The sequence below is a fragment of the Nelumbo nucifera genome, chromosome 5 (assembly GCF_055504915.1).
Source record: "Nelumbo nucifera cultivar China Antique chromosome 5, China Antique-T2T, whole genome shotgun sequence".
NCBI classification, from domain to species: domain Eukaryota; kingdom Viridiplantae; phylum Streptophyta; class Magnoliopsida; order Proteales; family Nelumbonaceae; genus Nelumbo; species Nelumbo nucifera.
Genome location: NC_142653.1, coordinates 84,283,837 through 84,300,536, shown reverse-complemented (window position 1 = coordinate 84,300,536; position 16,700 = coordinate 84,283,837). Strand labels below are relative to the sequence as shown.

At 38.1% G+C, this 16,700-nt stretch overlaps 2 protein-coding genes across 2 annotated transcripts; one reads left to right on the top strand and one right to left on the bottom strand.

Moving 5' to 3' along the window:
* Window positions 1–848: 848 nt before the first annotated feature.
* On the top strand, window positions 849–2,781 carry LOC104612982 (xyloglucan galactosyltransferase MUR3-like). Its single transcript, XM_010280655.3, has one exon. It carries the CDS (start codon window positions 981–983, stop codon window positions 2,646–2,648), a length of 1,668 nt encoding a protein of 555 aa, XP_010278957.2. The 5' UTR covers window positions 849–980; the 3' UTR covers window positions 2,649–2,781.
* A 2,269-nt stretch (window positions 2,782–5,050) lies between these two features.
* LOC104612961 (RING/U-box superfamily protein) lies at window positions 5,051–12,959 on the bottom strand. The gene is made up of 3 exons (XM_010280632.3): window positions 12,397–12,959; window positions 5,695–7,357; window positions 5,051–5,561 (listed from the first exon to the last, which is right to left on the bottom strand). The coding sequence occupies exon 2, from the start codon at window positions 7,349–7,351 to the stop codon at window positions 5,696–5,698; it is 1,656 nt and encodes a 551-aa protein (XP_010278934.1). The 5' UTR covers window positions 7,352–7,357; window positions 12,397–12,959; the 3' UTR covers window positions 5,051–5,561; window position 5,695.
* Window positions 12,960–16,700: the final 3,741 nt, after the last annotated feature.

Below are 16,700 nucleotides of genomic sequence, written 5' to 3'. Positions count from 1 at the left end.
AAATTTCTTTGAACCCTGTATGCATGATGCATCCTTTTACTTTCCAATTAATGGATTTAGGTATTATCAATCACAACCACTTAATTAGCTGGATCCTCTCTCTCTCTCTCTCTTGCCAAGTATATAATGGCCTTCACATTTTAGTTAGAAATGTCAATATCCCACCACCACGTTTGTCTTCGTTTTCCACGGAAAAAAAGAGTATTTGCAATTAATATTTTCAGTCAAAAAGACAAACAAAAAACTGAATGGGGCAACGTGTCATGGCTGGAAACTGAAAAAGGCTATTTTTCTCAAACAGCCAATGTTTTTCTTTGTTATGCCCATCTCTTCATTAACCATTCCCTTACTCCACCTCAGCCTTGAATCCAATCAGCCATTGAGTAGCAGACCCCATTAAGTATAAAGCCGAACCCCACCCTACAATTAATCGGTCATCTCAACTCTGAACCGATAGACCCAATTATATTTGACAAGCCTTTAGCTTGCTAATTTGACAATAAAACTGTAATTAATCTATGTTCTTAAAAGTTAAAATATCCTATAATATATCCCTAGCTCTGCATGTTTATGTTCATTTCGGGTTTCAATTGAACCAAAACAGCTAAGCCTATTACAATTGGAACTAAGTGTGCGCAGACCCAGATGGGTCATTGGGGTTGAGTCGGTTGACCACAACACCATCGACAGCCCTAGGCACGGTATACAGAAACGAGGATAGTGAGAGACACTGATCAGGCCAGCCTGGAAATTGAATCAGTTACCCAAGATTTCTTAGAATTGTTATTGGTTTCCAGTCTGGGAATTAAATTACTTGTATAGTTACTAATTATGTTCTTACACTTGCTACTAATATACGCAAAGTAATTAAAGCCCAGTGCAAGAAAAATTACGTCCTTGAGGGCTGGAGACTAACTAGACAATTCAGACTGTCTAGAGATTGTTCTGTTACCTGTTAGAAGAAGACTCACCGGAAGCAGATGGAAAAATTGATGGTGGGAAAGTGCCATACAAAACTCTGGTTCGTCATCTTTGCCTCTTTTGCTCTATGGTTCATCTTGTTTTACTTCAATTCTTCTTCTTTACCAAATAGAAAGAACAGATATATACACTCTTTGTTGTCCCCCTATTGGACTCCGCTACTCGTTCCAGAGAATAATACTCAACTCAACAGTGGAAAACCATTAATGGGTAGCGGGTTGGAGCCTGCAGTTAGCCAACTAGATGTCAGTGGAAATGGGTCCGAGTATAATAACCATGTTAACAGTAGATTACCTGATGATAATGCTTCTTCTGCCACCAACACCATTGATAATGGGAGTTTGGCTGATTCTAATTCATGTTCAGGTCGCTATATTCATATGTATGATCTTCCTATTCGATTCAATGATGATGTTATTAAGGACTGTAGGTCCCTCAATGTATGGTATGATATGTGCCGACCATTGACAAACAGGGGACTCGGTCCCCAACTGATCAACTGCAACAAGGTCTTCTCTGATAAGGGCTGGTATGAGACAGACCAATTCATGTTAGAGATCATCTTCCATGAAAGGATGAAGCGATACGAGTGCTTAACAAACGATTCATCCTTGGCATCAGCACACTATGTGCCCTTCTATGCAGGTTTTGACGTAAGCCGTTACCTCTGGGGATTTAACACATCCATTCGAGATGCCACTCCTCTTGCTCTTATTAATTGGCTCAGAGAGAGAAGTGAATGGAAGGTTTTGGGGGGAAGAGACCACTTCCTAGTTGCAGGAAGAACCACATGGGAATTCAGGAGGTTGACAGAAGAGGACTCCGACTGGGGCAACAGGCTTATGGTCTTACCTGAAGGTAAGAACATGACGATGTTAGTGATTGAGTCAAGCCCTTGGCACAGAAATGATTTTGCAATACCATATCCCACCTACTTTCATCCTTCAACAGATGATGAGGTCTTCCAGTGGCAGAATAGGATAAGGAGATTGAGAAGGAGATACTTGTTTTCCTTCGCTGGTGCCCCACGTCCCAATATTTCAGGGTCGGTCAGGGGCCAGATTATCGAGCAGTGCCAAGCTTCTAACAAGTGTAGGTTGTTAGACTGTTCCACAAAAAGCAATTGCCAAAATCCGAGTAACGTGATGAAGTTGTTTCAAACTTCAGCTTTCTGCTTACAGCCTCCTGGGGACTCGTATACTCGGAGATCAGCTTTTGATTCGATGTTGGCTGGGTGTATACCAGTTTTCTTCCATCCAGGTTCTGCGTACGTGCAGTATCTGTGGCACCTACCCAAGAATTACACAAAATATTCTGTGTTTATTTCGGAGGATGATGTCAAGGCAGGGAATGTCAGCATAGAGGAGAAGCTGCGTAGGATTCCTAAAGAGGAGGTGAAAGCTATGAGGGAGCAAGTGATACAGCTAATTCCTGGACTGATATATGCAAATCCAAGTTCCACACTGGAGACTGTCGAAGATGCTTTCGATTTAGCAGTTCGAGGAGTGATTGATAGGGTTAATAGAATCAGGAAGGAGATTAAAGATGGGGTGAATTCTGATTTGAGTTACGACGAGATAGACAGTTGGAAGTATAATTTGTTTGGGACAGTGGAAAAGCATGAATGGGATTCTTTCTTTTATAAATGGAAGTATACAAAATCTTAAGTCAAAAAACAGAAAAATGGAATAAGAGTTGAATCAGTTCAATTGTAAAGCAAAGATAGAACTAGGTAAAGCACCCATTACCCATTTGTGGTCACTACTCAATACTCACTATAGAAAAAAAAAAAAACTGTAGTTTGGTAAACTTGCCTTAGAAGTTGAAGGAAGTTCAGTGATCTTTTTTTTCTCTTCTATAGAATATAAGCCAGGAGAAAACTTCAGTTGTATTAATGCTTTAATTGTTGCAAATCTTCACAACAATAATCTCAACCAGGGAAAGATCTTCCTCAGTTAATCTCAGTTCCACTGTCATTTTTTCTGCTAAATTACTTGAATCATGAAAGGGACTTTCTTGAATTGTCCACTTCAGAGGCAGCGTCGACAGTTGCCTCTGCAACCAAGACGCCACTGAATGTTGAAGCCCCTCCCAACAAGATTGTTGATCTAATAGCCAATGTCTGGATTTTTCAGCCTGAGATTTGTATTACTTCTCAACATGGTTCTTCAGTTCAGGGTGGTTGTATTTAAGAGAGATGAGACATTGAGGGGGGTTTCATTTTCTTCAGCTATAAAGAGGCATTGAGGTGTCGGAATACTTGTTACTTAACTAACTTTTGTAAACCTATAAACCATCGATAAATATTTTCATATTACGAATGCGGGAATGCTAGTATTCTTTCTTTGTTGGATCATGGATGTGATATATCTAGGCAATGTTTTGCATTAATGCTGTTTTACGAGAAAACGGTGCCACCTAGGTACCATATTAAAGAAAATGGTACTTCAAACAAACACCCTTTTGTTTGGTATTTTTTCTTTTTCAGAAAAAAAAACGTTCTTCTATACCACACTTGTCTAGAACATGATTTTTAAAATCGAACCGGTTATAGGTCCGATTACCGGGTTGAATGGTCCGATCGTTCGAACCGAATGATCAATCCGTTCTGACAAAAATTAAAAAATAAGTCTGAACTTACTCTGTTCAGACTTCAGATACCACACCAAAGGCCAGCAAGGATGGCGTCCACTACTGCCATCAACTCCCCATTTTCCACCAACACCGCCAATTGTGTTCGGAAAATCACCCATTTCCAATGCGCTACCGTTAATAGCTTCGTTGGCCTCCAGAAAACCACGAGAATCATCATTTCCTCTCTCGCGCCACTGCGAGTCCTTGGTAAATAGAGGTTGTTGCTGGTTATAAAATGCAAACCGCCATAGGTGAAGTTCACTGCCGTCGCCGATCACTGTGAATCGCCGTCAGTCGTGGTTGCCACAAGTCGTGAGTCAGGGTATGAAGACTGAGAGGAGGGAAGGGTGAGAACAAAAATGAACGACTTTCGTTCTAACCCTAAAGGCCTAATTTGTAAGAGTTTTTTTTTTGTTTTTATTATTTTTTTAAATCAATGAAAATGAATTTTGTAACCCACGACCCACTGCCCGGGTTGAACAGTTTAGCGGTTTGACCACCTGGGTCAGCGGTTTTCTAACTTTTTCAACGGTTTTTTAGGATTTAGCAGTTTATAGTATAATCAGACCCGGAGGGCTAAACAGTTACTGGTTTCCTGGTCCGACCGTTCAATCCAGTCCGGCTTTGAAAACCATGGTCTGGAGCAACACCAAATTCAATGTTTTTTAAGAAAACGGTGTATTGCTGCCAATGATGCAATAACATGGCACCATGTGACATATAACATTCATACCAAACAAAACCAGTGTTGTTTTCTCAAAAAAAGCCTATGTGGCAGCACTGGTTACAAACAAAAATAAGTGCCATTTTCTGAAAAAAAATAATGCTTACAATTTCACATGCCCAACACCATTTTTCTAAAAAAAAATGGTGAGATATTTCCAGCACCGATGCCAAACACCTACCTATTAAGAATGTTACAAGATCGAGTGTATTTCATTTATCATACACACTTCATACTTTAGCAAGATTTGAGAGTAGTATTGCAAATATTACCTCTCTCTCTCTCTCACTATATATATATATATATATATAACTGTTGGTTGTTTCCATCCTAAACTTCCAAGGAAGTGAATTTAGGAAAGAAGCTTAGCGCCTGAGCGAGCTTAACAAAACGTGCACCAGTGAATGACAAATGAAGCCCCGCGAGCCCGCGTCCAATGAACGAAGATAGGACCGGGATGTACTTATAGGGATTTACCTGCCTGTGGGGTGTGGCTGTGGGGTGCGTGAGTGACTAGCATATAGGAAAGCTATTGAGAAAGTCTATCAGAACCCAGTGACAGGCCACAGGATGCTTACAAATCTCAATAACACGTATCAATCCCGTTTCCTTGTTTGTAAATATGTTCATGGTGTTTATTTTTCACTTTTCTTGCTGGCTTACCTGGTTTTTGTAATCTGGGTCTTGACAAATTGTAATCTGGCTCATCTCTTTATCAACACATTCAACAAATTGGATGTGTCCAAACCTTGGGTCTTGACAAATTGTAAATGGTGGAACACGATTCCTGTTGGGCATAAAACTAGTTGATCTGAGTTGTATGTAATCAATTCAATTCACTAGTCACCACCCATAAAATTAGCACTCACTAGTCAATACAGTAAGCCTTCATGTAACAGCAGTACTCCCACCTACCTCCCGGGCCCTCTTCCAACTAAAATTATCAATTTGCAATGCCCAGTTCAGTGTTCGCGTCCAATTGGAATGCATGACTAATTGACCACGTCCTGTAACAAACTGAACTTCTTAGGGTTGGGCTATATGGTGTATATTTGTCCGACCATTTTCTCTAGACAAGGTCGATGCAGATAACTTCTTTGCGCCTTGCGGCCTGTTAATTTTAATAATCACCACCATACCCATCTTCTTCTTCCAAGCCCTGTCCCATAAATTTCCAACTTTACGACCTATTATGCTCTTCTTCTTGTCTGGCTCACAAATTCTGTACACATTAAAGCATTATGTCAAGGCAGAAAACCTCAATCTCAAAAGTTCCAATCCAAAGCCACTTGTTCATGTAAAAAACTATTACAATTACTGATTTAATGTCAAACAAGGTTTTAATCACATAGGACCTTAGAAAAAAGACCACCATCTCCTTTTCCTGTTCTCCCTCTGATCATGTATGAAGGATCTCCCAGAAGATCTATCAACTTGCTGCCCATGCTGCCATTGGAAGCCACAATGGCCTCTTCGCCCACCTTCAACATGAGAGTTCCGGAACCACAAAACAAGAGCAATACCAACAAGGCTGAAAATTGGAGCAGTAGCAAGAAAAAACCACCTTCCTCTTCCACCTCCTCTGGTAGAGCTAACTGTTGCACATTCCAGACCAGCTTCATGAGTTTCATCTTCCTCACAATCAGTGGACACATCAGAGGAACCATCCTCACTTGGGTCCTGCTGCTGAATCTCATTATTTCCTATTGTTCTAGAGGCAGCGTTCCTTTTCTCTTCATAATCCTTGTCATCAGTGGGAAGCTCATAGCGACAAAGGGGACAAGAGTTTCTAGCACTCAACCATGGCAAAATACAGGAAGGGTGATAAAAGTGCAAACAGGGAAGCTGAGTAGATTCAGTACCGATGGGTAGAGAATCTTTACAAATAGCACAAACCAAGCCGCCTCCCTTCTCCTGTTCCTCATTAACGACTATACGAGGCAAACTGTCCACAAAAGAAGCAGCTGCTGGGGGTGCTCCTTGTCTTGAGTTGTCAGACTGTGCAAGTTGGTCAAGAAGTTCTTCAAAGCCTCTTGAATCAAGATAATCACCAAAGCGACCCATATATGTACGCCTACTTTCGTGGATTCTCCAATGAATACCCCCACTTTCAGGAGATGGAATCCCTCTCAGCCAATTCATGGGGCCATCATTTTCCCCAGGACTCCTGGTGACAGCATTTTGGACCCAACCTTCTGCTCCTCTGGTTTCAATTGTATTTTCCTCAAAACCATCTCCTTCCCATCCAACATCTCCTACATCTTCGTCATCCGAGTCCCAGTAATTAGGACCTGCATGCATAGGGTCGATGTCAGTATCACTGTTGATATTGCTTCCATCATCTGGTTGGATGAAGATTTCTCTATCCAGGAAACCATTTCCATCCACGGATATATCAGAGTCCCCACCATAAGCACTGAAAGAAATCGCATCACTCTCACCATGAAAAACCCCATTCCAACTAAAACTGACATTTGATTCACTCTCTCCAAAAACAGAATCATAGTTATCAAAACCCTCACTTTCATTGTCAGACAGCACCCTCCTCCATCTCCTAGACCCACTTGGAGTGGTATGAGAACTCGCATGCCGCAGCCCCGTTGCAGCAGCATCACCTTCTATTAGTTGGGTACCATGCTCAAAGGTAGAAATGGGGACAGTATGCTGGTTATGTCTAACCAGATTAATCAGATGTGAGAACTGTTGTGAAAATAGATCTTCTATTGACTCAGAACTCCTACTATACCTGGCTCTTCTTCCTCTGGGTGGCCTTCTCTGATGAGACTCTCGTATGGTCATCTCTAAATCTTCAAGGAACATAGCTTTGCAATCCCTGCATACATTGATAGTTTCTGGATCTTCACTCACCTCATTATCTGTATAGAAGATCCTCTGGCATAAGCCACAATGTGCCTCCATCTGGTCAGAATGGTTAACCACTGCACTACTATTCATCTGGGAAAGTTCTGCAGTCTCATCCTCCAAGGGAATATTATGAGATTCCGCATCCATATGGAACTGGTTATAAGATAAAAACCAAAGGCCAATAACATGAGGAATTGGTAAGATAAAAACCAAAGGCCAAACATACATGATATCAATAATGAAGAATCATGATACCATTCTAACACAGGAGCTTAAACTGAATACAGGAAATATTAGCCCGTCAACATAGAGAACTACACAAAACTAACAATCAAATATTTTATATTTATTTGTAGTGCTCACCTTACAGGAACTGCACACTGTGACTAATTAGAACATATAAACAAAAGGCATCAACAGGACAAATAAATAGAGATGCCCACAAAAGGAGAAGACCCCTATCCACTGAACTACCAAATAGAAGTTACATTTGGCATCTGCAATAGCAGGCTTTAACAGTTATAACATCAAGATCCAATAGATTCCGTCTACAATGTCATAGTATAGTGTAAAATTCACAATGAGCAATATTACAATCACAAATTGAGAACATTTTAATATGTAAGAAACATTTTATTTTGTACTAATGAATCTTTTTTATCACCCAATACCAGTTAACAATTTCTATATTTCATTGATAACACTGAAATGTTTGCATTAGCATGTAAAAAAATAAACGAAATTTACAATGCTGATTGTGCACAGGCAACCCCACAATCCTTTTAATTTACCCCTCAAGCCCATGATGCCCCCCTTTCTTTTCTTTAATTACATATATGAATCCACTGTCCTGTAGTAGTTACCTAATAAAATTGATCCCTACCGGTACCTTGTTTTGCAAGTGAATCTACCATTCCATTTACTGATCTACGTATTCGAATGAAGATTATCCTCATCTCCCTTGCTATTTGCCTGATCTCTCTCGTGGTGTGCCTATACTGCCATGGTGCTGGAGTATAGTGCTTGAGACATCTAATTATTACTCTCAAGTCCCCTTCCACCATCAAATCCTTATGGTTAAGTGTTTTTTCAAGAAAGAGTATCAAAAGAGTGGTTATTTCCACTCCCAAATAGAAGCATTCTTTGTCAGACATGTGCCTATTCACTCTCAAAAAAAAAGTATGAGCTTCAAATGGTAGTTACCTCTAAACAAATCTATATATCAAAAAAAGTATCAAATAAAAAACTAACATAAATTTACAATATAAATAATGGATGTCAAACAAAATTGATCAGAATATTGGTCATGTACTTGGTATGAGGTGGTCATTCTCTAGTATAATATAAAAGTAGGGCAGGAAATAAAAGGCAAAACAGAGAAGTTTTTTTAGGTGTTCTTTCAATAAAGATGTGCTGGTAAGGAACTACCATGAAGAAGAGGGCCACATCAAATAGTTGAAGTTGCACTCATTCTTTGAAAGGAAAAGACTGTAACTACCTATCTCACCCTATGGAGGCTGTTATACCAAACATAACTCGTGTAACTTGTCTACTATATCTTTTTGTTATCAATAACAAGGTAAAAGTTTTTTTAGGTGTTCATTCAATAAAGATGTGCTGGTATGGAGCTACCGTGAACAAGGGGGCCACATCAAATAGTCAAAGTTGCACTCATTCTTTGAAAGCAAAGACTGTAACTACCTATCTCACCCTATGAAGGCTGTTATACCAAACATAACTCATGCAACTTGTCTACTACCTTGTAACAGAATAACAGATATATTGCTGTATCTTTTTGCTATCAGTAACAAAGTATAAGAAAGGAAAGGCAAGTAATTGTTACTTGTCTGAAAAAAGAAAAGAAAAGAAAAGGCAAGCAGTCTCCCTAAAATATGGGGGAAACAGTACCAAGGCCTACAAAACCTTAGGGATCTTTTCTGATAGTAAAATAAAAATTTTATTAAAAGGAAATAAAAGAAATTAAAAGGAGACCAAAAGTCTACCAAGAGAAGATAAAAGCAACCCTACCCTTAAACTCAATCCAACAACAGCACTGAGAAAAACACCCAAAAACAAGCTCACCAAACTACTAGACAGATTAAAAGCAACCAACCAACTCACACAAATATGAACACCAACTCACCAAAACCAAAAAAAAAGAAAGAAAAAGCAATTACAAACAACAAAACCCAAACAAAAGAAACCAGACTCCAACTTATCACCACTCAAAGACCTTCCTTGATTATTGCACACCACCAGCCAGCATTTTGAAAATGAAAAGGTTTACTTCTCTTACTAACTTTCTAAGATTCCTTCACCTTCTTTTTTCTTTTTTCTTTTTTTTTAGATAGATATAAGCCTCCTTCACCTTCTTGATAGGTATGACCTCAAACGAACCCCTTTTCAACCTGGAAAAAACTTTTGAAATCTGAACGGATCAATTATTTTAACAATTTCTGAAGCATCATGTTGCATTGAGAATCTTCTCAAACACTTTCTGATCCATATAGATGTCATTGATCCTCTCTAATTCCGGCACTGCATTCTTCTTAGAGGTCTGATTTGCAACTGTCCTTCACCCTCTACATCATAATCCCCTGCCATGTTAGATGATTTTCTACCCCATTTAAGATCAATTCTTAAATTAAAACCAGCTGGATCATTATCCAGTTTAACATTATCCCTGTCCTTTGAGGGCATATAAAACTTTTCTTCCAACTTTTTAAACATTTTCCTTACAAACTCCTCCCCCAAGAAAAAATAACCCCAAAGTTTTACTCACCTCCAGGTCCTCCACTTCAGTATTCACCACTGTGTCTACATCAATTGATCTTCCAATTTCATGAGTCTCGTCAATAATAACCTCTTCCTCATTGGAAATATCTACCTCCTCCCTCCACTTCAAGTTCAATCTCAGCATCCTCTTGTAATGGCTTAGTTCTGTATTTACTTCTTCTTCTATAGACTTTTGAGCCTAAATTCTCACCTTCTTGTCCCTCTGCACAACCTTCCCCCTCTTTTTCGCAATCAACTTCGTCAGTCACCAATCCCCCTGTCTATCTAAATGCCTAAGACCATCTACCATTGAGTTTTCTAATCTCAGAATTTGGGCCCACCTCAACAGGATGTTTAACCTAGAAGCTAAAGACTGAGGTTCTGTAATCATGATTTTGAATCTCCATGGTTGTGTTGGAATAATGGTAAGATCTCAGGCTGACAAGTGTGAGAACTGATCAGAGTCTGAGGGTGACCACTTTGTACAATTAGGGGTGTCAATTGGACTGGATTTGGTCCAATCCGATCCAGTCCAATGTGCGTCCATTATAAATGGACCAGGTCCAAACCAATCCAATGAATGTTCTGGACCAATTTGGACCGGTCCAATTCAATGTCTGGACCGTCCAATCTGTTCAAATTCATTTTGATTTAGATTGGTTTCAACCCAAACCCAGTCCATTGACATATATATTCTTATCTTATATAAATGGACCAGATATTGGCTTAATCCAACCCAATCCAATATAAATTTGTTACGGACGGACCAGGTCCAATCCAATTTAATAAATATTTTGGACCGGATTGGTCCAATCCAATATGTCTTGTTGGTGTGTCCAATCCATCCAAATTGATTTTGGACTGAACAGGGTCCAATCCAAAACTGGTCCATTGACACCCTTATACAATCAAAGGCCAATGGTTAGGTCCGTATCCAGTCAACTCCTCCCAAGACCCCAGATAGCTGAGACCAGCATCGGGTAATGACTAATGACCTTATGGCTGTGTTTGAGAGCTCTGCTCCATAGCAAACCACCCAATCTCTGAACCATAAGCATGATAGGAACAATAACAGAAGAAATACCTGGGAGGAAGCCCAGCCAAGGATTCACTCTTTTAATACCTATTCTATTTTTAGTTTTTAGTTTGGCTCTTTTGTTCATACTTACCATGCAACTTATCCATCTAATTATTTATTTCCCCTCGTTGAGTTCAAAAACCAGAATACCTAAAACTTATACTTTCAAAAATATCCAACCACCACTACAGCTAGCCTTAATCTTCAAACCCTAAATCCAGTATTTCCTTATAGTACAAACTCATAATTCCTGTTTACAAACATGCCCAACAAGTTCCCAGAAATTTCTCAAGAAAATTAAAATTGGCAATAAGATGTGTACTATAGTTCTCCTAGAAAACCCTATTTATGTACCTTTTAACAGCCTTTAGGACCCCTTTAACCCCTTCTAACATTGAAAAACATAATCTAATGTGACAGTGGCTGTCATTGGACGGTCCAATTGAAATGGATGGGGCAATGATGTTTAAAATAAATAACCATTTTTTGGTAGACTCTATTCTTTGCTAAGACTGAAACTACTATTGGACCATAACATGTGGATATTACGGTGACCATAAATGCTAGCCAAATCCTTCTAAATTCTAGCATCTATCCCATTGACCCCCCCCCCCCCCTTTCTTTTCAGTGATATAGAACTTCCATTGAAAAACCATTTTCAAAATTGACTATCTGTTTCTTTCCAAATTCCAAACACTAATAAATTGATACCTTTCTTTAACTCTCTCCCCCCCCCCCCCCCTTCCCCCGACGGTTTAAAATTCTAGATAGCCCTTTCAATGCCCCTTGTACCTTCCTTCTTCAACTCTGACCTATATTTCAATCAAATCTGATAATGAGAGGGCAAAAATGCCACTCACTCTGGAATCGATTTCCAAGTATTTTTCCCCTGGAATCATACATTGTAACTGCAACTTGAGAAGCAGCAGGCATATCGATCTAGTGATGCGCACCAAAAGAAGCATCTATGCAGAACTATAATGCCTATAGTTCCCCAAATGCGACTTTTGATGCAAAAACTCATTTTCGTTCATTTTTTTCGTCTCTTCCAACAAAGCTATATGTCTTTGAGTAAATAAAAAAAACTATATAGCTTAATTGTATAGTAGATAATGAAGTCTGTCCGTGTATCTAGTGTCGTGTAAACTGAATATCAATGAAAAGGAGCCAACCCATTTTCCGAATTATCCATTAACAGACGTAATTTGAAGATAAAATAAAATAAAGAAAGGGAGAGAAATTGAAAGGAGAAGAAAGCAGATAATCCTAATAAACCATATCCAATAAGTCTTAAAAGAAACATTTTATGAGATAAAGCTTTAAGAGGGCGAAATCTTACCAAAAGTAATAAAAATGGGACTCCTTTTACAGTCTTCTGAATTCGAGATCTCACCAAGACAACATGTGAAAGCTCGGATTTAAGGTCCAAACTAAGAAATTCGAATCCAAAGGGAATCCAAAATCAGGGTTTATGAAGTTCGAGAATTTCGTGGCAGATGGAATTAGAACTGGGATTCAGCGATGGAAGGACCATGATCGGATGAAATGGGTGGGAGGAATCGGAAATCAGTGGGGTGATTGAGGATAGGGGAGGAGAGAGAACAAGAGATGAAGAAAATTGTGGCCTTTTGTGGAACTTTGTTTCAGGGTTGGTGCAAGAGTGCGCCACCAAGGACGACTTATGATTGCATCGCTGCAGCCTGCAGGAAGTGTGAATTGGGTCGTGGAGGGAGGGAGTAGGGAGCACTGGAGCAGGGACCACCCCAACCCTTTACCCTCTTTGTTTCATGACTAAAAAAAGGTAAAAAAAATCAGGAGATGTCAAAGGGCTCCTTTGGCTTCAATTTCGCTTTAATGAGATTCACTGTTTAGAAAATCAGGCCGGACCAATCGGTGAGAATCATGACTAATCCCTGCCCAGTTCGAATTGAGATCTGGGCGCCTCACAACGACCTCGCAGCACATCCCACCGTGCATAGGAAACATTTCCTGTAAATAATAACACACAAGTACTGAAGATATTCTGGAGTACATGGAGAGATGTATCTATGAACCGCTATGTGTGAGGAGTAGATCCGGTCTCGCTCAATTCCGTCATCCCTTACAAATCATAAGTCAAAAAAAAAACTGCCTAAAACAGTTGACTCAGTCCAATCAGAAAATTGGTGAATCGGTCCTAATTTTAGAAAATCAGTCATTTTTTATTTTTTAAATATAAATGCAAACTTTTAGATACTATATATTTGTGCTTATATGTTTGATTAGGGTGGTTTTTTATTTTGAAAAACTTTTTTAAATTAATGTTATTTTTCCCAAAAAAAAACACCTTTTTAACCTCAAATCTTAATTTTAATATACAAAATTGAAACTAAAATAAAAAGATACATGTTAATTATACATTTTGAATATATGCATATAAGCAATATTATATAATTATTATATATACCATGTTATATACTTATATTATATTATATTACTACACACATATACATCATCATGATTCGATCTCTAGTTGAACCTCTGGCCCATGAATTTCTCCCTTTTCCAAGCCATATCAAAATCCAAATCTATAAACATTTTCTGAAACCCATAGATGGTGGGGTTGTTCATAACAAGACACAAACCGACCAACCCGTTCCAGTCCAACCTGAGTTGGCCGCTTTTTCTTTAGTACTGATCAGTTTCGGATTACAAAAAAAACATAAACTGATGGTTCGGTTCAGTTTCGGTTTTAAACCGACTTATATATACATGTTATATATATAATATATTTCAGATATTATATATATATATATTAGCTTTATTTCGGAAATATACATATTATATATAAAATTTCAGCTTTAATCCATCAAATCATTTTTAATTTTCAGGCATCTGGCCTTCACTTCTTAGACTTGAATCCTTTACCATTCACACCGAGAGAATCATTCATAAAACCGACCTAAACTGATCCAAACTAACCCAAACCGACTCAAACTGACCAGGTCGGTTTTACTTAGTACAGGGGCGGTTTTGGTTTCATTTCTAGGTAAACCGACCAGGTCAGGTCGGTTAGAAAAATGTCAATAAACCGACCCAATCCAACCCGTGAACAGCCCTAATAGATGGATCCCCACTAATAGTTTGTAAGAAAAAACATTGGGCATGGGGCTAATTACACTTTGTTTATTCCATTATTGATGGTTACTTAATAAAAATATCAATGAAAACATTTTTTCTCCTATTTGAATATACTTCAAAAGGTTATTAATCTTTTATAATTGAATGCCCACCAAGCCAGGTTTCCTGTTGTTAGGACCTCTAGACCCATCAGGGTCATGTGTCCCCATGACCCCCCAAGTATTTGACTTTGGCCTAGAGTTGTTCGTGGACTAGGCTCGAGCATAGCTTTTTCCAAATTTTGAATGAGTCCAACCCAAAGCCCAAGGGCCTATTCGTTTGCTTCGAAGTCTGACATCTGAAAGTGCAATAATTACATTAAGAGGTATATTTGTATTGGTGAACTTTTCTTTCCTTTGAACTCTAAATGCAAAAAATATTGTTCTAAATTATGAATTCTGAAAATTATCAAATATCTATTTTGACCCCATATATGAGAGTTTTTGTTTGTGTTTTTTGGAGTATCATTGAAAAACAAAAAGTTGTATGATTGCACTTTAAGAGATAAGAGATAAGAGGAAACGAGCAACCATTTTTCTCTTAAAATTAAAAGATTCCTCTTAAGAGATAAGAATTAAGAGGAAACGAACATGCCCCAAGTCTGAAACAAAGCATGTTCATGAACAGGTCTACTTAGGACCTAAGTCCTCTTTTAGATACCCTTGGTTAAGTAAGCTTATTTTATGGCCAATTTGATCAAGTTGGATCTACCCATTAAGACATTGAATTGGACCAATCCAATCCAAAATATTTATTGGATTAGATTGAACCTGATCTATTTATAATGAACTCATATTGGAGTAATATCTGATCCATTGACAATCCTAATTTGGGACAATAAGGTTAATAAGACCATTCTAACTCCAATATCAATACGGGTTTTGGCAAAGTGAAAGAAACATGCATCACTTCAATATATATATATTCATTTTCAACATGAATTATGAAGATGGTGCCCTTTGCTTTGGAGTTGGCAAGAATCTCTATTTATCTATCTATCTATCTATTTATCTATCTATCTATCTATCTATATATATATAAGTGTGAATGAGGAGGTATTGGCTTCTGAAAATTTTCTTAACTAAAATACCCCTCTTGAATTTATTTCATCACTATTGAAATGACAGAAAATGTAATTAAAAGAATACCATAGAGTATATTCAATTACCTCCCATTAAGTCTAACATTTAAGTCATTAAATTAATCACATTATCTCTTATTGAATCCAACATTTATACTTTTGTTTATCATCATTAAATTCCACTAATAAATCCAGACACAATAAGTATTAATAGAATGAAATTTTATATTTTTAAAATAAACATAGAAATGAAATCATATTTTTTCATCTAGGTGGTGGGCAAGTAGTTAAACCCATGGTTTTCGAACTGCCATTGACCCGAGCGGTCGAACTATTCCGCCCGGGAACTGTCTAGGCAACCGGTTCCGTTTTACCCCAAACCCAATCCTTGGCCAAAAATAATTGAAAAGTCAACAATCCATTGGCTCGAGCAATCGAACTGTCGACCCGTTTCAACGATTTTTGGTCATCTTTTATTTTTGATTTTTTTTGTCAAAATGGACCATCTATTCGAACCAGACGGTCGGACCGTCGACCTGGAAGTTGGGGGCCAGAACGGTTCCATTTTCGAGTCATTTTTTAAAACCATGGTTCAACCATTTGGGTCAAATGGATAATTTCATAATGTCATAAATAAATAATATAAATTTATAAATTTATAAATATAAAAATACAAAAAATATAGAAAAAAAATTTGAAAAAAAAAATAGACATGTTTCTATTATTATATATTTGTCATATTAAAAATAAGTATGATAAAATATAAATAATTTTATTAATGGTAGACATCAAATATACAACTTAAAACCGATGAGAAATTAAACCATCTTCTTATCTAGGGGGTGGGTTAGTGGTTCAACCTTTTTCAGGTCAAAAAGGTTAATCCATGATGTATAATTAAAAATATTTTTTAAATAGAATAATACAAAAAAATATGAAACAATTTTGGGCACATCTATAATATTATATACTAATAATATAAACAAAAATAAGTATGATAAACAATAATTATTTTATCAATGGTATAAATGAAATGCAAAATTTAAAACCAATTTGAAAATGAAACCATTTCGATATCTAGATGCTAGCTATATAGGCCAATGATCTAGCATTCCAGGTCAAATAGGTTAATCTATGATGTCATAAGTAACGGATATTATATATATATATATATTGATGGAGGGTGATTTAGCCCAACCTCGTAGCACGGGGACACGTGTGCGTGACCTGGCTCAGTGAACAACTCAGCCTGACAGCACAACCGTGACTCGACGGGAGAGACACGCCGAGTCCAACGCTAGCCACTCGGCGGGTTAAGCAACTCGCCGAGGACTAACACCCAGCTAACCTTGACTCTCACCAAGTGTGGGAGGTCCCGACCTCCCAGGGCCCGAGCTCTTCCT

What these genes read in the sequence shown, in the direction of transcription:
- LOC104612961 (XM_010280632.3), bottom strand. Translation starts at nt 7,351, where the DNA reads ATGGATGCGGAATCTCATAATATTCCCTTGGAGGATGAGACTGCAGAA.
- LOC104612982 (XM_010280655.3), top strand. Translation starts at nt 981, where the DNA reads ATGGAAAAATTGATGGTGGGAAAGTGCCATACAAAACTCTGGTTCGTC.